The sequence below is a fragment of the Parasteatoda tepidariorum genome, chromosome 4, assembly GCF_982258835.1.
Source record: "Parasteatoda tepidariorum strain Cologne lab strain chromosome 4, Ptep-v5.0, whole genome shotgun sequence".
NCBI lineage: Eukaryota > Metazoa > Arthropoda > Arachnida > Araneae > Theridiidae > Parasteatoda > Parasteatoda tepidariorum.
In genome coordinates this window covers 605,629-632,826 of record NC_141758.1, presented here as the reverse complement: position 1 = coordinate 632,826, position 27,198 = coordinate 605,629, and the positions used below count along the sequence as shown (strand labels likewise).

The following is a 27,198-nucleotide window of genomic DNA, read 5'->3' as shown; positions in this document are numbered from 1 at the left end:
AACAATCATATATCCGCGCATTTGATACAAATCAACGTTTCACTAAACTTATAATTCTATTTAAATACCGAATATATATTTGTAGAGGAATGTTTATTTAATTTACACCTCCAATACATCATTAAAACAATTTCTTACATTCATAGTTTACAAATAAAATATATAATTTGAAAACCTTTGTCGAGAACTGTGCAATAAAATAAAATCGCGCTTGGAGGAGAAAGATGACGTTTCAAATGCTTTCTTTTCTAGGAGTTGTCCTAAACACTGGCCCTGACTATTTCATTTCCACAGCCAGAGAGAAACGTGATCAGTTAGGCACATTTTAACTCTTTCTTCACTCAAAAAACGAACATCCATGAACCGTTCGAATGGAAAGTGTGGCGGAACAGGTCGTTAACCACCTGAACAATTTTTTTAGAAGTAGGTCAATCGATGACTCACTGTCTTTTCTTGTGTCGATTACCGAGAAAACATCCGGAATTCCTCCAATATAATGTTTATGGAATGTGCTCGCACACAATGTTTTAACATTCAACACAATTTTTAATGTGTTTTAACACAAATCCATCGAATAAGTTCAGATCAATGTGTATGTGTGCATTCTAAGGAAAATTTTTTAAAACGGTTTTTGTGCAAATGAATTAGTAAGCATTAAGGGTGATTATCTGAATGAGATCAAAGGCATGCAAACCAGATAGAGCTGACGATTTTTTGAGTCATAGAATCAGACTCAAAGCCCAATAATTTTTCAAAACTTCAGAAATAAGTTATTACTTTTTTAAATACGAAGTTATTTTTTAATTTACAAGTCTGAAAAAAAAAAGAAACTTTTCCTATAGTTTACATATAAAATAACGAAATAATTTTAGGATTATCACTTTTATGTAAAAGCTATCTTAAAAACCAGTTTAAGAATTTTTTTTGTTTTGTTAAAGTTGTTACCATTTGAATTACATGAAACAAAATTTAAGCCTGATTTATTTACCTTCTAACTGTAATTAGTTTAGTTTATGCACAATATAATTTTTTAAAAATCGTTATGATTATTTATCAACACTTTACATTACTGTTGGTGTATATATTTATAGAGTTTTATTTTAATTTACTCTCCGCTCACGATTTAAATCCTCTCTGTTTTCTATTATTTTTGAAAGTTGATATTTTCTTGAAAAGCGATAATTTTGTATAAATAATGTATAATAATTATAGTTTTGTGCAAAAACATTTTGTTAATCGTAACAAAATGAAGGATTACTTGGATTTGAAAAATATTCAACTGTATTTGAAAAACAAAAATACTAAGGAATACAGAACACAGTTAGAAGAAAAGTGTAAAGTACTTGTATAACGGAGGTTGGACAAAAGTATGGATAAAAACCTTTTAGCAGCAGATGTTTTGGAAAGTTTTCTGCAGCATAACTGTTGGCACAGTTTGAAAAACGACGCTTTTAGAAAATGGTTTACCCGTGCAAAATTTGCATCAAACAAACTAAGTGTTAAATTTTTTTCTTCCTAATTCTTTACGACCACTATCATTTTAAAAGCATTCTCATAGAATGATTTCCTCATTCTGATCCATCCGAATTTGGAATGGGGATATGCCATCCGAATTCTTCCAAAAAATTTGCTGCCAAAATAAATTTTGTTAGTATAGAAGTGTTTTGTAGAAGAGGGAATGATTTTGATTTAAAAAAAAATACACAAAGAAAAGAGAATGTAAAAAATAGTTTTTATTGAATTGTTCAAAACCAATATGAATATTACTACTAATAATCATTTAACATCTAATACTAAAAAATGGCAAAATGTGCAACTTGCTTCATCACATTCTATTTACATAAGCAATGCACACATTTTTTTTGAGAAGACCATTGGGGGACTAGGCATCACATAGTAATTGGAACAAATATATTGGAGTGATAAAGACAATTGAAACATTTCAGCGCTAACATCTTCATAAACTATTAGTTTTGAATAAATTAAAATTTGGAAGGAGAGAAAGAAAGAGTGATATTTAGAAGAAAAAAATCCAATGATAATCACAGTTCTTAAAATGAAAATATTTAAAAAATACATAATCTTGGGAAAAGTTTCAAAAATACTTAAATATTGGAAGCATTTTATAAAAGAACAACAAATCCTTACATTAACTTTTAAATAAATAAATGTTTTTAGTTAATATTCAGTTCTCTTTTTTTACAAAATGATAGAGTTCTGAAATGAGAAAAACCAATAATGGTTCTTCAATGAAACAGTATCGCTTTCTAGATGATAATCAAAAAGATTAGTAAACTATAAGGAAATACAATAATGAAAAAAAAATAACACAAGGGATAAAGAATTTTTATTATTATTATTTTATTAACCTCATTTCCACTTACAAAAAACCAATTATAATTCTAAATTTAAGCTCCATAACGCTGATTAATGAGTGCCAACTATTAATTATGTTGGGGGAATCAGACGTAAAAACATTTCAATTCTTGACTATCAAAATGTACAGAATGTCTTAAGAGTTTAGTTAGGAGAACAGTTGAAAGTTTGGACCATTTCATATTCATTTTACTTTTTGAATTTTTATCGATATCTTGAGAACTTTTAAAATGGACCAAATGAAATTTTTGCAGACAATTATAAAATTTGCTTATTTAAATATAGATAAAAGATAATTCTATCTAAAAAATGAACTTAATCTTTTCTTCATTATTTTGTTTAACAATGGTCGAAAAAGTTATGTATTAAAAGGAATAGAACATTAAAATAGGCACTTGAGAAAAATCTGATAACTCAAATAAAAGTTATTTAAGATGTTTGCTCATATTCACATACAAAATGAAAGCAGTACACAAATAAAGTAAAAGATTTATAATCTTTGGCATCTGATAAAGTGAGAAAAAAATAAATAACAAAAGCGTATTGCATTTTCACCCATTACTAATACCCACTAATGAGTATTAAAAAAAGAATACTCTATGCGTGCAATACTAAACACAATGTTTCTATAAAAACAAAAAAAGGTCGAAGCGTTAAAAAAATAAAATAAGAAAAGCTTTCAATGTAGATAAAAAAAACAAGACTTGTTTAATTTAAACACAAAATGAAACAAATAACAAAATATGAATTGGTGTCACAAATAATACTAAGAGTTTGTTAAATATGAAATATGATGAATACTTCAGGGAAAAAAATAACACTTTCGATTTGATTTAAATTGTTGCAAGCAAATTTTATGGTAACCACAAGAAACAAATGTGTCTTCCTCATTTAAATAAATTTTGTAACCAAGATAATGTTTTAACAAGGCATTTATTGATTAGAAAAACTTTATTCAACTTGCATATTAAGCAAATAAGCTTATAAAATTTTTTTTTTTAAAAGATCATTCATGCTGATTCATCAGTAAATTATTTATATATGTAATGTGAACATTTTAAACACAATAGTGAACTACAGAAAGCACCTAAAGTTATCTATGAAGTAACCTAATACTAGCACAGTCTTCTCAAAAAACAAAATTTAAAAAAATAAATACATTTTAGCATTGAAATTTTTTTTCTTCAAAAGTATCTTACATTTGGTAGTATAAAGCAATGTTTACATATTAGTTATGAAATATTGAAATAAAAACACAAGGTTTTTAATCGAAGCTGCAGATAAATATTTTAATTGTACAGATAGTAATTAAGGATGTCAGAAAAGAAGCTACATTTCATATTTAAAAAAAAGATAATTGTATTTAGGTCAAACACTATTTTAGCAGTTACAACACACAAAAAGTCCATACTTCAAATAAATGCTATTTCTTAATGTTGACATTTGAAAAAACATATCAGTTCAATTAGATGTTACAAGATAAAAACGGTCTCATTATCGACTCATCCTTATCTAGGATCAGTCCTCAGTAGTTGCACTCAATCAAAAATGTATGTTTAAAAAAAAAAAAAAAAACTGCAGTCAGACAAGCTTGCCTTCAAGGAAAAAAACGTAGAATGAAAACCTGCATAATGCATGTTTTAGAACACACCTGAAATGTAGCTCAACAGCATATACTTATCTAGATTAAAATTAGGCGGATCATTTCTTAGACAAAATAACACACTGATATGTGCAATTGTCGACCAGGTTATGGAATCAAAGCAGTTTTCATCCAACAAAAGGATCATTAATAAACAATAATCTTCAGTTATGCAAAATATTAAAAAAAAACAATATTGAATTTTAAATTTTGATATTTAAATAACAAACAAGCAAGTATATTAAAATGAATAATTGTTTGAATGTATTCTTTTTCGATCTACTAAAGATGTTTGTTTAACAATAATGATCCATATTCATACATATACAACTCTCAACACAATCAGAAAAATATTTGAATGAAATTCCATCGTAGATCATATTAAATGAGGATGAAAAGGACACATTTAATAGATGAACGCAAGTGATCATCTAACCCAAATACTTAATATTCAAGATGCTGGGTATCTCCTACCACAACTTCAGCTCATCCAGAATGCTGACGAGGAAAGAGTTGTGTCCCAAGTCTTCAATTTCTTTCCTAGCCCTAGAAAGGGAAAACAAAACAATTACAAAATGGAATTTTTACACTGAACAGAAATGTAAATTGTAACTCACTGGATGTCTAATTCTTTGAGAATATTTCTAGTGTACTCAAAGGATCCTATCTTCTCCATCAGTTCAACGGCATATTTTTTTATTTCTACATCTGAGGTTCTCTGCCTCACTATATCTTTATCGAACGTTAACTGAAATAATTTATAATGGATAGACAAATAATAAAATCTACAAAAATTAAATTAGAATAATAACACATTTTTCAAACAAGAAAACTATCGGAGCAAATGTTAACATCTTAACAGCAGTATCATTTTACCAAGGATCCTATGAATGATTTTTTTTTTTTTTTTTTTTTAAATTTAGCATAATAGTATGATTTTCACTTTTTTTCCTCAAAAATTAACTTTTTCTTTTAATAAAGTGTAATGAAAAATTAAATAAGCTAAGCATTATAGAATTTCGGATTGAAAATAGGAATTTTAACCTTCTCTTGACCTTGACAATAGAGCATGCATTTTTTCCGTGAGTGGATTACTTCGAGAAAAATTTGGAAAAAGTATTTTAAACTCATAATTAAAATTCTTAAGATTAAATTTCAATGAGTGAAAGCAAAAACAATACATGAAAACATAAAAAGTTTTTATGACAAAAGTAAAACTTCCAGTAGAAATGGAAACATTCCCTAGACATTCCCAAGGTTGCAGCAGGTCAGGGTACCATTATGGAAGAATATTTCAGTTCATTATTGTTTATTAAACATTATTTATAACAACCAAAATATACACTACAGAAAAACAATAAATGCCATTCCTAAATTTAGGTGGCATTCATTATTTTTTAAAAAAAAGAATTTATAATAATTGTGTTTAAAACAGACTCTGCTTTTAATTTGTTTCACATATTAAATGTTAATCATTCTTTAATGTGTATGATTCTTGACGCCTGGTGGCTGAGTGCTAGCTCCTCCGTGCCAGGTCCTGGGTTCGATCCTCGGGCCGGGCAAGGTTGACTCAGCCTTTCATCCCTTCAGTGGGTTGATAAATGAGTACCATTCTTGGGAACTGAACACTGGGGGTTTCGTATACGGCTGACCACCTAATCGGAACATATGTTCCTGAACCGCACAGGCCAAGGTCAAGAAAAATGAGATGGACACAGTTGGCCCTCTATGGGCTGTCGCACCACTGAGTTTAGTTTTCAGAACTTTTGAAGTGAATCAAAAATGTTTTATACAATTTGCTTATTCAAAGATAATTCAAAAATTAAATTTTAAAGATTATTTATTTTTAAAATACAGAATTTAAACTGACAAAAATAATCTTGAATCACACTGTTCCTACAAGTACAGAATATTTTTCTTTAAACTGAATTTTTTTTTTTACACAATAGCTCAAAAATTATCCCATGTGTTTTGTTTAAGTTGTGTAGATCCACAACTTAAAAAATACCTTGATTCTATTCATTAGAAAATATAAGGTTAATTATATGTACACTTTAGCAAACACAATCACATTTTTTAAGAAGATATTTCAATGTCTAAAATAATAAATATTTAAAAGTTGTACTACTTTTAGAATCAAGCAGAGTGGTCACATAAGTAAATTTTAACATTGTCTTTAATAAATATAAAGCATGAAGGAAATATTAAAAGGATACTCATAATTCTAGGATCATCTAAATTACTTCGAATTGAATGAATGACAGGGAATGAAAATTTACCCTCCGTCAAATCTTCACAGTAGCTCTTGTTTTCAGTGTACTGTAAAAAGGAAGAAGTTTTATGTTTTTGAAATTCAATTTACTAAGAGTTAACATCAATATTTTAAAACAGTTATGTATTTATTGGGAAAAATAATGAACTTTCAGTTAAGTGGTTATATTTTAAGTTGTAAGATGCAAAATAAAAATATCGTTGAAAGCCATAATTGCACTTCACCATCCTATTTAATACTTCCACATTTGAACAATGGTGTATATAATCGTGATTTTTTAACTCAAAATTGATAACAATTAATTCAAATTAAGCAAACATTTTAAAACTTGTAAATAAAAAATTTGTACTACCTTTATTAGAACTGTAGAAACCCTGGATAGTTTATTATTATAGAGTACAATGGTTATCATATAAATCATAATTATTCAATCAAGTTAATGTATTTATGCAGCAATTTTATATTATAACAAATCATAATTTTGTGGAATCAACAGCGAATCATTTTGTCATTGCAGTTACAAGCATAAAATCTATTTTAAATTCATTCATTTAACAACCACAGTTAATTAAACTTTCAGAAATAAACTATATCAATAATTTTGTAATTATTAAAGAATATTTTAGTCTTAAAAATTAACAATTTAATATACCGTATATTCCGGCGCATGACGCGCCCCATAGTATAACGTGCACCTGTAATTTCTCATACTTTTTTGAATTTTAAGATATACTCTTCATATAATGCGGACGAAAATTAGGATTTTATGTGTGCAATATCTCGTCTTTCAAGATCGTAAATAAAAAGTTCTTTTCCCTATCTTTTGCAAAAATAAAAGAACTGAATTTGATATGTATGTGAGGGTAGAGTTGAAAGAGTAATAATGTGATTCTGAGATAATGAACTATTTATGTAATAACGAAAATCAATAAAGTATATAGGTAAAGTTATGTTATTTCTTTAAAATAAAAGTATTTTTCTATACTTAGAATTTTTTAATCTATAATTTTTTATATTCGGCGCATACCGCGCACCCGTAAATTCCAATGTTATTTTTTGCATTAAAAGTGCGCGTTATACGCCGGAATCTACGGTAGGTTTATGACCCTTTTACACCAACTTGTCAGAGACATAAGAGGAAAATAAAATATTAAAAAATTAATACAAAATACTAAAAATAATTTGTAAAACACGATCATTCAATCAAATATTTCCTTAAGATTTGGCATATTATTAGTAACATAAAAGTGGATAAAAAAATAGAATACAACAATAATAGTAATTCCAACAATTTTTTAAAACAATACAGCAAAATAACAAAACTGCAGTATTTTTATTTTATTTTATTATAATTGTTTTAAGAATATTTTACGCTACCTGTCGGACTGTATAAGAATTAGAAGTGAAAAAGACAATTTTTTTGTTGATATTTTGAAGCCTTACGCTTAGATTACTAGTAAATTCCTGAACAAATAAAACTGATTTTGCAGCAGAAAATGTTGGCAATTTTTGATGTGAAAAAGAAAATAATAATCTTTACCAGTACACTTTAGTTTAGAAATAAAATTATACAATTAAGTAGGTGAGACGAATTGCAAAACACTTTGCTTAAGGGATTAAAAAAAAAAAAAAAAAAGCTCAAAACTTAACTATGGCTTATATCCTAGTCTTTCAGATAACTATTATTTTTAGGCAGCAACACTTTGGCAGTAAAATTAGCTGTACAAATTATTATTTTGATACTAATTAAACTGTTTTTGTACTCCAACATTTTCAATAAAAGATATGAGCAGACATATTCAAAGGCGCAATCATAATTGAAGTACTTGCTTTAATTTTTTTCATTGCATTGATTATTCACTCACATTCCCTCAAGATTTTCGAATGTGCTCATTATTGTACTATCTCTATTCCTTTGTAAATTATATCAATTTAAAACAAAAATTCTAAACAATCAAATATTGATAGAGAGAGAAATAAGAGGGAAAAACATAATTGATACAAGTTTTTTTAAAATTTTTTTAAAATATTTCAATAATGGATGTATACTTCTTTAGATTGGAGATTAGCATAGTCATCCCTGATTTGAAAATAGAGTCCCATGATGGCTATAATCTTGGTAAAGTCACTGCAACATAAAATAAATAAATATTATGACATGAAACAGAAATGAAATATGAGTGTCTCTATAGAATTTCCTTTTTTACTTATAAAAAGGTAAAAAAACTTGATCAAAATATTTCATCAAGTTTTCAGTTCTTGTTTGGTGAAAAAAAGCAGATCTAGTTTAAGAACGCAGTAAAGGTAGTTAAAATATCCACATTTTAAAGAATAAAAAACAAGCAGATGACAAATAATATGTGTCTTTTCTATATCTAGTTACTGTTTAATTTAAATAAAGTTTTCTTAAAAGATTAATTAAGTAAGGTATGAATATTCTAAGATATATTTTGAAATTATGTTATTAGCTGTATGTTCTTTAAGACATTGTGCACACAATGTCTTAAATCTTCCAAAAAATGTCTTAATGTTCAATGTCTTAATCTTTCAAAAAATGAATACAAAAACCTACAATCATTTTTACTTCAAGTTAATTAATTATTAAAAACACAATTCTACTGTTTTAAAATGCATAGTTCTTTTGCCGATGAACAATGAAGTTATAAGTTTCAAACATTTTATGCATTCAATAATTAAAAAAAAGTATTTTTCTTAAAGAAATTCACATTAAATCAAGACAAATCTAAGTTCAACAAAAAAATTTATTTAAATGAAAAAAATTGATTTTAATAATTACAATAAATCATTATTTATTAAAAACACCTAAACCTTCAATTCATAAAAGCTTTTCATAAAATTATCATTACTAAAAATAAAGTAGGACTATCAACTAGTATTAAAGAATTAGAGTATTAAATGGCATCAATAGAAAACACACTCATTGAGTTCATAGGAGACATTAACAAGAAAAAAGGTACATCTTCCCAGGAAAATTCTTTAAAGACAGATTTATCGATTGTTTTTATACATTTAGTGAGGGGAACGTATAGAACTTAATAAAATGTTGTTCCTTTAAAGTTACCTTTGGTTATCACTAAAAAGCTGCATTAATTTGACACCCAGTCCAAACAGACCACCAGTTTCTATTCAGAAATAAAAGAATCAAGAATATAGGCTTTATTTTATAATTACCTTCAATCAATAAGGAACATTTCAGAAAGAAAAAAAAAACATTTTAGATATAAACAAGTAAAAATAACACTAATACATATTATTTTGAACCACATCTTTCAATCTAAATGGGTTTTAAGAGTCATTTTACTTTATAAAGCATCTTTTTAAACCAGGGTTGACAGTTATTTACAGTTTTAACTAGTGTATCCATAATTAAAAATACATTGTTAAAACCATCAATTTCAATAACAATTTAAATCACTTGATTTTTTAAAATAAAAGTATTCAAAGTGGAAAAAATAAATCAAGTAAATGTTTCATATTCTTGAAGAGATTTTGAGGTCTGAGAGCAAAAATAAAAATTTTCTTAAGCAAAAAAGCAACTAAATGCTTTTTAATACAAGCTAATCACATTAAACTAATAATTATATTAATAAATATTAATGATTTTTGATGATGTGAAAAATCTGATGAGCAGCTGCTAATTCATGGTCTAATAGCCTTTCTTTTAAATCAAAATTTCTTTAACCCCTATGTTTTAAACACAGTATCAATCTAAATAATCAATCCAAGCGTAACCTAATACGCCATTTCTGTAAATGTATAAATATCTAAAAAACATTGTCCTTAGTGTTTCTATAAACATCTGCAAGCGTTAAGTGTTACTATTACTAATTTTCTTACTTTTAAGAAATGAAGCATAACAGTTTTTTCTTTCTTTTTTTTCTAGAAATATCATTTGAAAAAAATATTACTACAAAAATTTACATAGCAATTTGAAAAAATAAATTTTACTTTCCAACATTAAATCCCTGCAAATAAAAAATTATTATTATTATATATATATATTTTATACAAAACAATTTTGCCATATGGGATAAACGATAGTTTCCAACATACACAGATTAATTTTAATAACTCCTCAACTTACTCACTTCATCACATTAAAGATAAGCATACAAATCAAGATAAACGGGGATCAGGAAGTAATAAAAACTCTCTTAATAGTGACAAATTAAATGTAAACTTTATTTCTAATATGAAAAAAGATTTTAATAAATATAATAATATTGAACCAATGAAATATTTTGTTTCTCCCCTTAAGAATAATGATGTATATAAGCTTCAAGATCAAATTATTAACTTTTCTTTTATTAATTTAAGCTTCAAGGATTCTTTGTTTCGATCTTGTAAAAGCTAAAATGAATAAAGATTCAAAAAAAAAAAAGAAAAAAAATTAAGATCACTTATATTTCGGCATTAACTTTCAAAAACCTAATTTCGATAAGATTAAATTTCATAATGTTATTGAAAATTTAAATAATTTATTTCCTTTAAAAGATTTCAGTATAATTAAAAGCTTTAAATATTACGAATCTCTAGGTGAAATCTTTTCTGTGAAAAAAATTTTAATTAGTAGTTAAAAAATAGCAAAAATGTTAATCTTAGTAATTTAAATAATAATATTATAATTAAAATTTTTTAGCTATATATAAGAGGTTAAAAATTAAAATTAGCAAAATACAATTTCCTTACTTAATTATCAGACCAAAAATTCATGAAATTTAGAATAATCACATGTGGATCTGATACTTACCTAACCAAACTTGGCACCATTTTCTCTAACTATTTAAATAAAATTATTAACATTATTAAAGAAGGTTTTTCGTGGATTATCACTAATACTCAACAGATTTTGAAATTTATTAAACAAAATAAAATTAATCCTATTGCGATTTTTGATTTCCAAGATCTCTTCAATAGCATTCTTCTTTCTAAACTAAAAGATGTTCTTTTGAGTTATTACTATGATTTTAAAAATATCCTTAATTGCGATTTTGATTATAGGGAAATTCTAGTTATTTTTGTCCTTTTAATAATTATTTTTAAAATAGAAAACAGTTTTTAATTCAAATTGATGGAACAACACAAGGATCTAATTTTTCATCTCTCTTAGCTAACTTATTTTTACACTATTATGAAAAAAACTATAGTCCTAATATTAAATTTGCTTTTAGATTTATTGATGATAATCTTTATTTTTCACAATTATACAATTTTGCTAAATAATATTTACCAGGAGGAATTAATCTTGCCTTGTAATCATGATGATAGGCATGAAAGTGGACAAAAATAAAAAAAGCTGAACTTTTACAATGCAGGCCACTGGGAGGAGAGGGGGGGGGGGGGGGGGGTAGTGCTCTATATGATACTGAGATTTATAAAAGCAACTTTTAACTATGCTGGGAGATTTTTATTTAATATGCATTTAGACATTTTATTAATATGCATTAGTGGCAGAAGCATTTAGACAGCTAACTTTAAATTTTTCTTAAACATAATTTTAAAATTGTGACCACTACTATATTAAAAAAAATAAAGCAATTACAGGAAGGCACGACTATTAAATTACTTACTAATGAAAAATATACCACATCTTTACAGAAACTAATTCAAGAGAAAACTTACTTTTACTTCTTTCAAGAATCGCGATATTGGATTTTAAAATCGCGTGAATATGAATCCCGATATTGCATTTAAAATCGCGTGAATATGAATCGTGATTTTGGATTTCAAAAATCGCGTGAATATGAATCGCGATTTTGGATTTTAAAATTGCGTAAATCTGAATCGCGATTTTGGATTTTAAAATCGCGTGAATATGAATCGAAATTTTGCATTTTAAAATCTCGTAAATATGAATCGCGATTTTGGATTTTATAATCGCGTGAATATGAATCGCGATTTTGGATTTTAAAATCTCGTGAATATGAATCGCGATTTTGAACCTTAAAATCGCATGAATATGAATCACGAATATGGATTTTAAAAACGCGATTTTGGATTTTAAAATCGCAATTTTGGATTTTAAAATCGCGTGAATATGAATCGCGATTTTGGATTTTAAAATCGCGTGAATATGAATCGTGCGGTTGGATTTTAAAATCACATGAATATGAACCGTGCGGTTGGATTTTAAAAACACGAAAATACATATTGCGATATTGAATTTTTAAATCGCGTAATTAAGAATCGTGATGCATAGTTTTAAGATCACGTGAATACGAATCGCAATGAGTAATTTTTAAATAGCGTACAAATAAGAAAAACGATATCTGATATTACAACTGCGTGATAACGAATCGCAATATTGGATTTAAAAATGCGTGAATTCGAATCGCGATGTTGGATTTTAAACTCGCGAGAATACAAATCGCGATATTGGGTTTTAAAAACGCTTAAATACAAATCGCGATATTGGATTTTAAAATTGAGTGAATAGGAATTCCTAGTACGGCTTAAATCGCAACACGTAACTTTTAAATCAGTTAAATACGAAAATCGATGATTGATATTAAAATCGTCTGATTAAAAATCGCGATTTTAGCATATTCCGGCGCAGTTCCTAATATTTAAAATTCTGAAAATCAGCCAAACAAAAGAAAAGAAATATCGGCGGTCGGAAACGAAACGCTTAGACTCCTTTCCACTCTATAGCGGAAGTCGCGGTAATTCGACTATCGTTCGGGAGGCTTGGGTTGTCTAATTGGACTACCCAAAAATTTTAGTTTTTTGAACATGGTCGGAAATTTTAAAAATTGGGAGAAAAAGCGGATTTCCGCTTTTTCGCGGAAGTCTTTCATCCCTTGATAATTATTCTAATTTTTTTTGGATTTAGGTATTAAAAAAGAAGAAAATATCTGCATTGTTGATTTATACGATAAAAAAATTATTTTAAATTTATTATAAATAAACTAGTTCTATATAAAACCGTTGAATTAATTTTATGTTATTACAACTAAAAATTTCTTTGTTAATTTATATTTTTATCATGTACAAATCCCAGGCTAAAAATAACTGTGCAAAACGGGCAAATAATGTTTTTTTTTAAATAAATGTTAATTTTCTAAAATCATTAAAATTGTCTAATTAAATATCAACCTTATTAATTATAAACCTTAAATTATCCAGTATAATATTATTATCTTGCACACATTCATTTTTGGGCCAATCCAAGGTAACTAACAAATCAAGTGTGATTCAGTACTGCAGTAAGAATGCACCACAAAAGATCCCTTAATTTGCACTTCTGTTTTCACATTTTGCAATCTGCCAATCTTATTATGAAAATATTTTAAAGCATTCTTGAAAGATTCCAGTACATGTAAGTTCATTTGAATTCGTTACTCGGTTTATAGATTTCGTTTTGTGCTTCGTTCTGTATTTTCTTTACATTTTATTTTCTGTTTTTTGCATGTTATATTTTATTTTGTATATGCATTCAAGTGATCTTCTGCCTAAAGAGTTTTAACAATTTGTTTGTGCGTAATAATTAAATAACATATATTTTTAAGTATCTCATAAGTTTGCTTAATTTTTTTCTTCAAAAATTTTTTAAACTTATTTTACTTTACAAAATATTAAACAGCCAAAAGGTAATTGGGTTTAAGCCAAGTTCTTTTAAATAAATCCCATTGAAAGTAAAATAAAATACTATATTTTTATACATAATTTATATTTTAGATAAATGATGTAATAATTACATTTAAATTTTACTTTGGAAACTTAATTTTATCATTTCATTCTTATGATTTTCTCCTCTTTTGTCCTTGGCAGTTTTATATCATTAAAGCCTGCTTGAATAGCCAAACTTGATTTCAATTGAATAGATAAAACAGAGAAAAGAGGATGCTTACTTCGTTTGACCATTTCTTTATATTCTTGTTCAGAGGGACAAATGTAGCTGTCTCTCCAATAAATCTCCATGCCCTGACCCCTGTGAAGCTCCAGCAACTGCTCTAGAGAAATAAAATAAATATTGAAAAATCACATATACAGTGCCAAATCAATTTCTAATAGTAACTAAGACTTGTTGCATAGATTGGATTACTTTCAATCTAATGCTGGCTTTTTGTTTCTAAATCTTTACCCTAAAATGAAAAATGGCTCAGGGAAATACAAAAACGAAAAAGTTAGAAAGAAGCAAAGTGACCCCTTTCTCCCCGTTAAAGAATTTATTGAACAGTAATTCCTTAAATTTTTTTCCCCAGGAATTTCAATCTCTCATATTCAACATGAGGGATTGAATAGTAGCAGATTATGGAACTGATCTTTCATATTGATTACTTTCGAATAGATGTGTAATGCATACTTAAAAAATATAAGGCATAAAACAGAGGCTGAGAAATCTTATTCTACATGCATGGAGATATTTTTAGCATAAGTACATCAAGATTTTTCTACTAAAAATTACTTAATATTTGTTACTTAAAAGATTCTTTGATCTATGTAAATGTATGATGTGGACTTCAGTCAAAAAGTGCCCAGAGTAGGTAATAATGAGAGATAAAGATTTAAAGTAAATAAATTTAAAGAAAAGTAAAAGATTTAAAAATATTGGTATTAAATTTAAAATAAATAACTAGGTTTCAAGATTTAAGTCACTAGAATTTATTTAAGTTAAAATTGTTTTTTTTTATGCTAATAAATGAACAAAAGTAAAAAAACTATAACTTTCTATAACAAAAATAATATTTTTATAACATACATTTATCGTTTCTGATTTGAAAAATATAAAACATATTTGAAAAAAAATTTCAAAGTGACATTGGAAATAAGGTAAGTCTATATGAATGGCTGCAAGGTTTAATATTTTATATTCTGATAACTATAATGTCAGTCTATAATGTCAGTTATGAGCAATGAGATTTACCCATCTCTTAAATATTTGGTGAGAAACTTTATTTTAAAAGCAATGTTGAACAGAAGATTCATGTAGTGGTTATATCATATTACAATTTTACATCCATATCCAACTAATTTTTGAGCGCCCTCCAAAGACAAAATAACTTCTACATCTAGCAACACACAAGGGGCTAATTTGCTTGCACGTAAAAAATTTTATGAGAAAGTTAACATATATTTACATAACATGAAAAAAAAATCACAAAAATCATTCTTGGATTAGTGGGAAGGTAACCAGATTGGTTGGAAATTCTATATATTGAGCAAAAGAGAAAGAAAATATCTTTTAGTAAAATAAAAATATTGATGACCAACTTTATTCATGTAGGCTACTTTTCAATATAAATGTATATCGACTTGGGCTGAAAATGTGATAAAAGTTTTCAGATGAGTTTTTTTTTTGTTTTTTTTTTGAGTTATGTGTTCTTTTCTTCTTCAAAGTTTTTTGTATTAAATTTTTCGTTAAAAATATTTGTTAAAACAATTGGCTTGGTTTTTTAACATGTGCTTTTGTTTACTAGAAAATTAATCTTCTATGGTGTCTAAATTAGTTATAATGTTAGAATAATTAATATGTAATTTGTAAGAAAATATTTTTATATTTCGTTTGCTACTGTTTTCAATTATACTTCTATAAAATGCTAAGCCTACATACCCAAATAATAAAAACATATTGCATTGACTCATTTGCAAATGAGTAATAATAAGAATAATGAAATAATAAAATAAGAATAGTGAGCTAATAAGAATAATGACAATAACAATGAGAATACATCACATGTATCTTATATTTCTGCAATTAATTTTGACTTGAACTTATTATTTACTTGAAACAAATATCAATGCAATTTCTTATTTCAAATATATACATTTAATTATAAAATTCAGTTAAAACAGTTTTCAGCATAAAATTCATTAATCGGCATAAATTCAAAACTAGATCTTTATGAATAATTTACAGGTTACTGTAAGGCTGGCTGGATATGGCTGTGACAAACATAAATGAGTCTTATCTGGCGCTGGAAGTCTAGCCGGAAATCCAGTAATTGGTAATGAAATGTTTAGCCAGGTGGTACGCTCTTCGAGTGCTCCGATTTCATCGTAAATCCAATGACTTTCCGGTAGTTATTGCTGCCCATTTTCACATACTTTCTGAAATCACGATTTTTAAAAGTTATGAAACGCTTTATTTGTGCCAACTCCATGAAAAATCTGATTGACTTTTCATCCTTTTTCAGCAGTTGTTGCTACGCATTTTCGCATGGTTTTTAAAATATTGATATTTTAGCACAATATTAATACGAATCGCGATTAAATAATCGCTCATTTAGATAACCATTTTTTGACGTGGTTTATTTATGCCAATTTTATTGCAAATAAAATTATTTTTCAATCGTTATTTTGGCAATTATTGTTACACATTTCTACAAGGTTTTGGAAGTCTGATATTTTTTATACGCTATTTCGATACTTTAATTTCGCATTTAAATACATAAAATTTTGACGGGTTTTATTTACACCAATTTCACCGAAAATATAAAGGGATTTTGACAATTTCCTTAGTAGTTATTACTACTCTTTTTACCCAAGATTTAAAAAAGTTCTGAAATTTTTCATACTATAATTTGACAGCACGCGAGTTTTGCATCGCGCATTAAAATAATTACTTTTTACGTAATGTATTTGTGTCAATTTTTACCTAAATATAAGAGGTTTTTTGAACATTTTTTTTTCTTTCCAATTATTGCTACATTTTTACTTGTGATTTTGAATATCCTGATATTTTAGCACAATATTACAACTCTTAAAATTCGATACTGTTTAATTTTTTTTTTTTTGAAACTTAAAAAGTAATTACGTATGTTAACAAAATCGATCCCTTCCTGTAAAGAATAATAAAAAATAAAAAAACATGTTGCGTACATTCATATTAAACGCGTTCCCTTTTGCTAAAAAATAATTCAAAACACGTGTATATTTTTTTAGTCCCATGAACAAGTGCAAGTTTAACATCACACACCCAACCTATTCTTTTTGTTGTTACATGATTTAAAAATCTCATGACGAGATTCGTATTTACACGTTTTAACTCTTCTCATAATTTAAAATTCACACATCGTAATTTGTATTTACGCGATCTTAAAATTGCACATCGCATTTCCTATTAACAATAACGAAATTTTAAAATCATCCAGCGCGATTCATATTCACGCGATTTAAAAACCATATATATCGCGATTCACACATCTTAAAAATCATGCGCTGTGAGTAGTCTTTTCGCAATTTAAAATTGTACATCTCAATTCGTATTCACGCAATTTTAAAATCATATATTGCGTTTTATATTTACCCAATTTAAAAAGCACACATAGCAAATAGTATTTAGGCAAATATAAAACAACACATCGTTATTTGTATTCACGTGATCATATAGGACAAATTCCAAAAGTGATTAAGTTATTTGTCCAAATTTAATACTACTACCCACAACAACAGCTTCTGTCGAAAGACTGTTTTCCAGAATAAATTTGGCCTGTTCAAAATTACAGAGCAGTTTTTAAACAATATCATTAAATTTTCATTTAATGGCTCAAAAAAGCTATCACATGATCAAGTGAATAAAATTATCACAATATTAAAAAATTTTGTAAATCACAGGATAACCATTAAGAAATTTTTTTAACCATTTTCTATATACTTACACCATTTCATATCATTCATGATTATACGCTGGGAAATGATTTGTATATCATTAAATTTTAACAGTAAAGAAATAATCAAAATAAGTTTTGTTAAGTAATGTAAATGTTACTAATTATTTATGCATATGTGTATTAATTGTAAATAGTAAGTGTCATGTTAAAAAAATATTCGCCATAAAACATTTTAAACAAGTATCTTAATAGTTTTTATTATTAAGGAAAATAGTTTATTCAAAATTAATGCTTTTTTTTCTTCCCCCTCTCTGCCCCTCCCTGCGTCATATCATTAATTTAAAATAAATGTTTTAAAGTTCAAGTATATTGCCCTTCTAAATGCTAAATCTTATTTACTGCAGATGGGGTTTTGTTTCAATTTTTATAATTTTTAACCCTATAAACTTTCTTTAAATCAAAGTATTTAACTTGCATTTATTTTAATAACTAGAATATTTTTTTTAAAATTTAATTCTATGAACAAATTTTTTAAAGTTAAAATTTATGTTTATATGGACTTTTGTATTATGTAATATGATTTTTAAAACACATGTATTTTCCCATAGTTTTTTAATTATTTCAATTTATATAAATTTTTTTCTGATTAACTGATTCTGATTTTCGGATTCTGTTTTTTCTTAAGTAATCAGTTTAGAAGTTTTTAACTTTAAACATTTAAAAGTATTTAATTTTATGCTAAGATATTACAAGGTTAACTTAGAAAAAGAATTTAGTGGTTAGAACAATGTTTTTATAACAATTACTATCTAAAATAAGTGAATATGTCTGCCTAAATACTTTGGGTCTTCCATTTGGCATGCTGTCTTTCATTGGTCAATCTGCTACGCATGTGGCCCTTCACTCAAAAAGGTTGGGCACCCCTACTGTAGGCCAATCATGATAGCCAATTATTAGAAATTCAAATAAATAATAAGAAAAAGGAAAAAAGAACAAAAATCAGCCAAAGACAAAATTGCTTAGTGAAGTATGTAGAAAAAAGAAGCCATCTTCAAATAAATATACGAAAGTTAGACAACTTAGTAAATTCACCACCTGTCTAAGTTGACATCTATTATCAAGAAGCACATTTATACTATATAATAAAAGGATGCAAAACCATTGTAACTCAACCATCTATATATCTTGAATATAACCTATATATCTTGAATGCTAGTCACTGAAATAAGTCAACTTTACTTTAGAGTGTTATTAAATGCAATTGTAAACCACTTATAAGTTAACTAAAAAAATAAATAAAGAATCTATTTAGGGATTTCGTAATAAATAAGCTTATAAGTAAGTGAAAAACAAATTTTAAAATATTGTGATAATAGATGTGTTGTATTGTTTTTAAAAAAAAAATATGGGAGGGCTTTTTTTTAAAACTAACTAGTTTAATATTGAATTTAAATAACTTGCAATTCATTCTAGTAACTAAATTCTATATTAAAAACAGGATATTTGCTAAATAAAATTTTAAAATCCTTTAAATAATAACAATTCTATTTATCTTTATTATGAATGGTTATATAAAATAAATACATGAATAACATAATATATAAAAGGAGAACATGTGATAGAAAGAAAACAATAATTTAACTTCTTCTATAAGTTGATCACCAAAGCACCAGAGGTTACAATTGACAGGTTTCACTGTATTTTAAAGCAAGTCTAATAAAAACACATTAAAGTGAAATACCGGTAAATACAGTAGTTGCTTTTGGGTGTCCTAATTTGAGTGTCCTCTCCAATCCTAGGAAGTAAACATAGTTTGCAGAGTTGATGGTACTGGCTACCCCAAAGATATTGTGGGCAACTGGAACACCTCTTCTTAGAATGGAATTGTCTTCTATGTCGTCGATTCTACAAATAAGATTTGATTTACAAAACAGAAAGGTGAATAGCAACCTTTTTTTTTTCCTTTTTTTTGTTGAAAATACATGAAAATATGGCTAGCTGAATGACGAGGTTACTGAAGTCAAAGTTAAAAAGCAAAAATTCAATAGATTTTATGAAATATTAATTATTTTACTAAGAAGCAATGCACAATATTGTATAAAACAGAAGAAAAGTTTGTATTTACACTATGAGAAAAAGTAATAGAATAATAAATTGATTTTTCCACGCAATTCATCTTGCAAGTTTCAAGCAGCGTGAAACAATTATGAAAATACTGAATCTCTTTCATTTCACAAACTAACAAAATTAACTAAATTATGTGATGAAAAGAATAAATTGCATCATTGTGGATAATTTAAAAGTAATGAAATTCAATACTTACAAAAGACTAGCATTGTGAAGCATTTGGACAATTTCTCCAATTTCTCGACATTTATCCATAGGAATTTTTAGCCAGTGATTGAAAGCCTGTTAAAACATTTTGATATAAATATGCTATATAGAATGATTCAAAGAGAAACATATGCAAGATGTGAAATAAAATGAAGGCATTTAAGAGAGTATGTGTTCTAATCACTTGTACGTGTAATTTTAATTGAAGATAGACGTATCAATGATTAAACCAAATTATCATATTTTTATCACTTGTTTCATTTATTTTTCAAAAATTGCCTTTGATTAAAATCAGAAAGAAATTAATAATTGATTTTAAATATTTTTTGAGCAGTAAATATAATCAAAATTTTTTAAAGAAGTAAAAAAGTTGTTTTAATTTCTAGCTTATGAGGGAAACCAGGATTTCATAATCTGATTACTGTTACTGACAATTCTAAGGCTAGTTATTTTATAGATATAATTTAGGAAATGTCCTAGTTTTTGTAAAAAAAAATGTAACTTTTCCAGACTATTTACTGCTGCTTAGAGTTAAAATAAAATTTCCAGACAATTGCAGGTTTTTCCCTTTCTTCATGACCTGTGAAAGCCTTGATAAATATACATACAAAATTTCCCAGAAGGGGAGCCACAACAGGACCTTCAGAAGGGGAGTCACAACAGGACCTTCACAGCAGTATTTAACTTTTAAATCAGACCTATTTTAGAATTCAGCAAGTGCATTAATTTTTTTATTAAAAATAAGAAAAGAAATGACATTCTATTATTACAGAAGAGCGTTTTTATTTAAAAAAAAAAAAAAAAAATTTGTTCTTTGTCAGTAGTTAAAGTGTGACACACCTGCTGTGCATAACCCCTTGGGGTCAAGTGTCTTTTATTGACACTTATAAAAAGGAACTATGAAATGGCAAAAATTGAAAATGATTTTATAAAAAGCAAAGTAGTTAAGACTATTTTTGTTCTAATACCAATTCAGAAATAATTCATTCTTCTGAAGAAAATGGGTTTAGATGAAGAAGGAATATCGTTTTTCATGCTAACTTCTGCTAATTTGAAGTTACAGATTTCACTTTCTGAATAAAAACTGACTAGTTTCAACACTGATAGATCTAGTTTTTCAATTTGAATGATTCTTTTAAAATAGCTTATTTGTCAAAATAGTATATTCAAAATAAGCAAAAAAGAAAAAAAATCAGGAATATTACTGAAATCAGGACAAATATGAGCAGAAATTTTGCATTAGGAAAATCAGGATTTATAAAAGAATATGTGAATAATCCTGATTTATAAAAGAATATGTGAATTTTTGCAAACAAATAATATAACATTCTTGAAATAGAAAAAGAAATAATAAAGAAGTTTTTAAAAACATATGACAAACAAGGTGAAGACGTGAGAAAATAAGTAAATGGGAAGGAAGAAATGTAAAAGAAATACCTTAGTTAGTTTGGTTCGAATTTGTTTTCCAGGCACTTGTTGAATGTAATTGAAGGGCTGTAAAAGGATCTTAAAGAAAAAAGAAATATTACATTTAAACACCATAAATTCATTCAAATTAAAACATTAATAAATAAATGGGTAGTTACAATAGTATCTATACATAAAAAAAATGTATCTTGAATACTGCCGTGAAATAAAAAATCAATGTAAGCGAAAAAATAATAAAATTCAAAGTTAATATTTTTATACATTTTGCATTCTTGTATAATAAGCTACATATATTTTTTCAAGTTTTCAATTCTATTTTAGGGTTGATAGCATTGCAAGGAAAAGACTATAGTTGTGAAGCCACTTTCCTCAGGTCCCTACTGTCATTCTGCGTATTTATGCTCTTATGTAGCTAAAACCAATGATTGAATAAGCACACACAAATTAAAATCATAGTATGAAAAATCATAATATTTTATCGCTTTAAGTTTATTATTTTTAGAAATACTGAACAACACAAAAGGACAAAACAGGCTGTCTTTCTAGCAGCATTTTTTCTATAGTTATGTTGAAAATCATGATTTTTGGAATGTTCACACCTTTGGCAAACTATTTTGAGTATTGAAAATAAAGGTGGTTGCACATGTAGGGAGATTCATTAGTAAAAGTACATAGCTTTTAAAACTCATATTAACATTAGGCAAGTTCTACATGATTATAAATGCACAATTAGACAATGTTTACAGTTTGATAAATTTCAAACCCACATTACTGTTTAGTAATTCAAAAACACTATAGAACAGACTCAAAGTATATTTATTAATAGTGTTTTTTTTAGCATCCATACTTTTTTTTGACAATGTTGCTATTAAATGCAGGCTTTAAACATTTAAGAATTAATTTGCATAATGATTATAAACTTTAAGTTTTCAAGTATATAAATTAATACTCATGATTTTTTCACCTCTTCCAATTTTGAGATAGGCCATGTAGTAGTTGTCACATGGACGCTATTTTGGCACAAATTCAAATGCGTCAAAAGGGGGAGTGAAAGGGTTATTTGAACACATTCAACAAAGATCACTTGGAAAACAAATACTAAAATAAAGTTATTTATAATAAAATATGTTAATAAGGTACTAACAATTACAAAAGAGAGAGAGAGAGAGAGAAAGGAAATATTAGATCATTTTTAATAAATTAAAGTAGAATAACTGTAACACACACATTGATATATGAGTTAAATTATAATAAAATAACTGATATAAATTACAATTACTTTATCAACAGCATTTTTGGATTCAGAGAGGTCTTCAAAATTGTTGTCATGCATCTCACCAGAAGCCATCTTCTTTGAATAAGCTAAGTTTTATGCAAAGTTATCTATAGAAGAGTCTGAAAAACATGTGATGCAGACTTGAAAAATATTTATAAGGCATTCATAAATAAATTGAACGATGAAACTAAGACTTTCATTATTTCACTTTGGATGAACTTAGTTAAAACAGTCATGGATGTAACTCCACAAGGTATATTTCCTTTTTTTCAAAGAAAGTAAAAAGATATGATTACAAATATTTGTTTTCATTTATGAAGCCCAGCACATTGTGTCAATCATTAGGCTAATAAAAGCGAAATAAAAAAAAACTAAAATAAAAATTAAAAAAATTCACAAATGCAGAATTTAATCTGTTTCATAAAGAATTTAAAAATGAAATGATTTTAATTGGTTTTTAATTAAAAAATATATAAATTTAATTTATATTTCTTTTAAAATTCAGTTTTCTTTTCCTCTCAAAAAATGAAAGTATAAAGTTAATTTGGCATTGTATTAAGATTTTTTTAAAGGTTCAATTTATAATAGGTTCATTTTAGTAAATACAATAACTCACATATTATTAAAAATATAACAATTTATTTCAAATTATATAACTGCATTAAAAATTGTTTTATAATAATGCCAAGGAAATGGTATAATTTAAATTTACAGAGAATGGATTAGAAATATAGCCGTCCCCAACCACAGATCGAATAACCCGCTTATATGAATAAATTTAATGGAACCAAATCATTTTATATGAAACTAATATTAAACTGCACCGTTTAAACGATTATTTGTTGTTTTTTGCCCCCACCTAATTGCATAAAGAAGTGGTACTAAAATAAAAAATAAAATTTTTTTTTTGAGAAATGTTTCACCAGCTAAAATGGAATTTTCCTTTTTCAGTTAAGATAAGGATACAATAGGTGCTCATTTCAATAGGAACTTCTTATTCATTAGTAGGTGAAGTTGAAAAATTTATCAAATCTTGCTGCCAGTTTAATACATTGAAGTAGGGTGACCCGGGGTAATTCACGATCACTCTGTTTCTGGGGTAAATAATGATCACCTAAGTTTTATTTAAAAAAAATTATTTTTTTTTGAATTTGAGACATGGACAAGAATGCTTGTACGCTTTACTAAAGTATAATTACATTTAGTTAATAATAGTTTTTTGTTTAATCTAACAAAACAAGTATCTTTTAAACCGCTCTTTGTATTTTCCATTTCAAAGATGGGTTTCAAAATGTGCACATTTCTGCAAAGATCCCCCTCCTTCTCTTAATAATAAATATTTTGAGTTACTTTCTTTTTCTTTGATATAAAAATAGTGTAAGCTTTTGTTTAATTGTTTCACATCTACTGTAAACATTATAATTGATTGTAGGAAACTATATCAAATGTTGCCCCCTACAGATGGGGTAATTATTGATCACTGGGGTAATTCCTGATCATTGTCATTTCTTCTTATAAATAGTTTAAAAAATAGCTAATAAATAGTTAAATTTCTTTTCTTAAATAACAGTTCATATTTATTAAGTGGAAAAACTATAAAATATATTTTAACTATAATCGCAAAATTTGTTTTTAACTGTATACAAGGCAAATGTGCTCTGATATGCACCATTTCTAGTTTGTCTTACCTTGCTTCTATCTTAATTTTATGTGTGTACATTGTTAGAATAATTTTTAAGTTGATAAATTAACCTAATATAAATATGGTGAAAAATTATAAGCCTAAAAAGGATACTAAGCTTCTAGAAAGCAAAAATAGTGAATTTCTTTTAATGATTGAAAATGAAAATTTCAGTGTGAGAGCTGCTGCTAGAGCTGAAGAGTTAATCTTTATTCCTGCTTTTAAATAAAGCGTTTTATTAGCAGCTTAAACATATCTTTTTGGTTTATTTGTTTGATCTTAATGTCTTATTTGTTAATTACTATTGTATAATTATTTTTAAGCAGCCCATTTACTATAAAAACTGGTGATCAGTAGTTACCCCAGAAATGATCAAGAATTACCCCGGAAATGATCAAGAGAAGGGGTAATTCCTGATCACTAAAAATTTAAGATCTTTTAAATTCTAATTAGATTTTCAAACAAAAGAAGGTAGAATAGGACTCATCTCATATAGCTTCAAACTTCCAGTAAATATTAAAATTCTATCTTGAATAGTTTTTTCACAAAATAGATGTTTGCATTTTTTGATCAATAATTACCCCAGGTCACCCTAAGCGAAGGGATTTTTACCCCTCTTTGACTTACTTCACACAGACACATCATTTAGAATGTAAAAAAGGGATAGAGTGATTTGTCTTGTGGTCAAGACTTATGGTCCCCTTTTGATGCACTATTAGTAGATTTTAGTTGAAACTAAAAGGGAATACCTAATTTTGATAAATTGATGAATTAAACAGGTATAAAAAACAGTATTCAATTATCGATTTTTTTTGGAGGGATCAAATAATATTTTAGTACCTAAATTATTCTTTTCACTAACATTGATTTATTTTTATGTAACTTTAAATGGCATATATATTTTATGATACTAAAGCAGACAGTTTTAAATTTAATTGTTTATTGATCATAAAACTGAGTTTATTTAAATCAAAATGCTGTACTATGCATTAAATATCCTAAAAAAGTAAAATTTTTCAAAAATTCAGTATTTAAGATTGAATATTGCACTCCCCTTTTAATCGAATAACCCGCTTAATTGCATAGATTTGGCTGTTCCTTTAAGCAGGGTTGACTGTATATCATTATTAACTGCAGAAAAACACTAAAAACAAATAAAATTACAAAAACTGATGATTTCTTTAAAAAGAAATCACTTTATTCAAAACAATGAATTTTCTTTTTTTAAAAATTACAATGAATCATAGATTCTTTCATGATTAAATCAAGAAATCATGAATTAAATCAACAAACCCTAAACTAGAATATAGAAATTTTTAACAATATTAGGTTTGCTGATAAATACAAACAGATAAATAACTGGAAATGCCTGAATATAAAATGCGGGATAATCTGAAAGTGTGACAACTTTTGTCAATTCAAAAGAAAGCACACAATTTTTAAGTAAAGATTTCTTACCATAAATATTATAAGCTAATATATATTTAAGATTTAAGAATAAGATTTAAGTTTATTAATTCAAGCAAATATAGTTTGCGAATTATTCCACTCATTTAGTGATAATAATAACAAAGTTATTCATGAAGAATTTGGCTCTAATCAATGAGTCAGATACTTCTGATAAGACATTCACTCATATTTAAAGAATAAAAATTAACATTCTATTCAGTTTAATAATGCAAAATAAGAGACAAACCCTTATATTGATGAAATTATGCTTTCATTAAAAGATAATGGAAGTTACAAAGAATATGTGATAAAATATAAATTTATTAGTATATTTAAAGTTTTTCATGAAGAATATTATTCTATTTGTTTACCTATGCGACGATGGCAGTTAATTTGACAGGCTATATCGATACATATCGTAATTCCGTGAATGTTCAGCAATGGCCATTTTCACTGTATGTGATTCATGCGATTCTTTCGGAAAGTTCCTATGAATGGTGTTTTCTACACTAGGGAACGCTGCAAGCTCCATACCGCCTATGCTTCCGGGTTACTGTGTCCGGTGTACTTCAAAGCCATTTGGCTCACAGCGTGATTATTGTGTTTTGAGATTCTAGCAAACGTGGTATATGATAACTTATTACTTGTGTTTACAATACTAACAATACTTGTTTGTAATGCTAAAGGTGCTAACACTAACGCACGATGGTGCACAGCTTGCAACAAGATCAAACAATAATAAAAAAAATGGAAAGAGGTCAAATCAGGACTGCCAAAAAAGCGAGTTATTCAAAATCCAGCAACCATACCACCTTCTTTTTAACAAAATATCTATAAATGACTAAAACAAATTTTCGCTTCAAACTTACCAGAATTACATAATAACATTAATATCTTATGAAATACAGCAGATTTGAGCTCACAAATTATCTAATTTATTTCCTTTATTGAAAAAAAAAATTATCCGTTTGAAAATATCGCCTCGCAGAATAAGCTGTAGTAAGCAGTTGCAAACTTTCTAACCGAAATTAGAGCAGGTATAGAGCTTGGGATTGTTATTGTTTACATTTGTATTTATTGAAAACACCATCCATTTTTGTGGAAGTATTGTGATGTTATTAAGTAATATTGATGGTGTTTTCGACACTAGGGAGAGCTGCTGGCTGT

General features: G+C 26.9%; 1 protein-coding gene across 5 annotated transcripts; it reads right to left on the bottom strand.

The window, feature by feature from the left end:
• Nucleotides 1-1,713: 1,713 nt before the first annotated feature.
• On the bottom strand, nt 1,714-26,502 carry qm (geranylgeranyl pyrophosphate synthase quemao). Of its 5 annotated transcripts, none has more exons than XM_016055268.4 (11): nt 26,403-26,502; nt 22,905-23,020; nt 21,635-21,703; nt 20,187-20,272; nt 19,605-19,768; nt 14,162-14,263; nt 9,373-9,433; nt 8,340-8,418; nt 6,235-6,337; nt 4,636-4,750; nt 1,714-4,564 (listed from the first exon to the last, which is right to left on the bottom strand). In XM_016055268.4, the coding sequence occupies exons 2-11, from the start codon at nt 22,971-22,973 to the stop codon at nt 4,489-4,491; spliced, it is 924 nt and encodes a 307-aa protein (XP_015910754.1). In that variant the 5' UTR covers nt 22,974-23,020; nt 26,403-26,502; the 3' UTR covers nt 1,714-4,488. The 5 variants fall into 5 exon arrangements, with proteins under 5 accessions (XP_015910754.1, XP_015910752.1, XP_087016624.1 ...); XM_016055266.4 differs by having other exon boundaries at nt 26,279-26,417; XM_087160498.1 differs by lacking the exon at nt 26,403-26,502 and adding an exon at nt 26,041-26,394.
• Nucleotides 26,503-27,198: the final 696 nt, after the last annotated feature.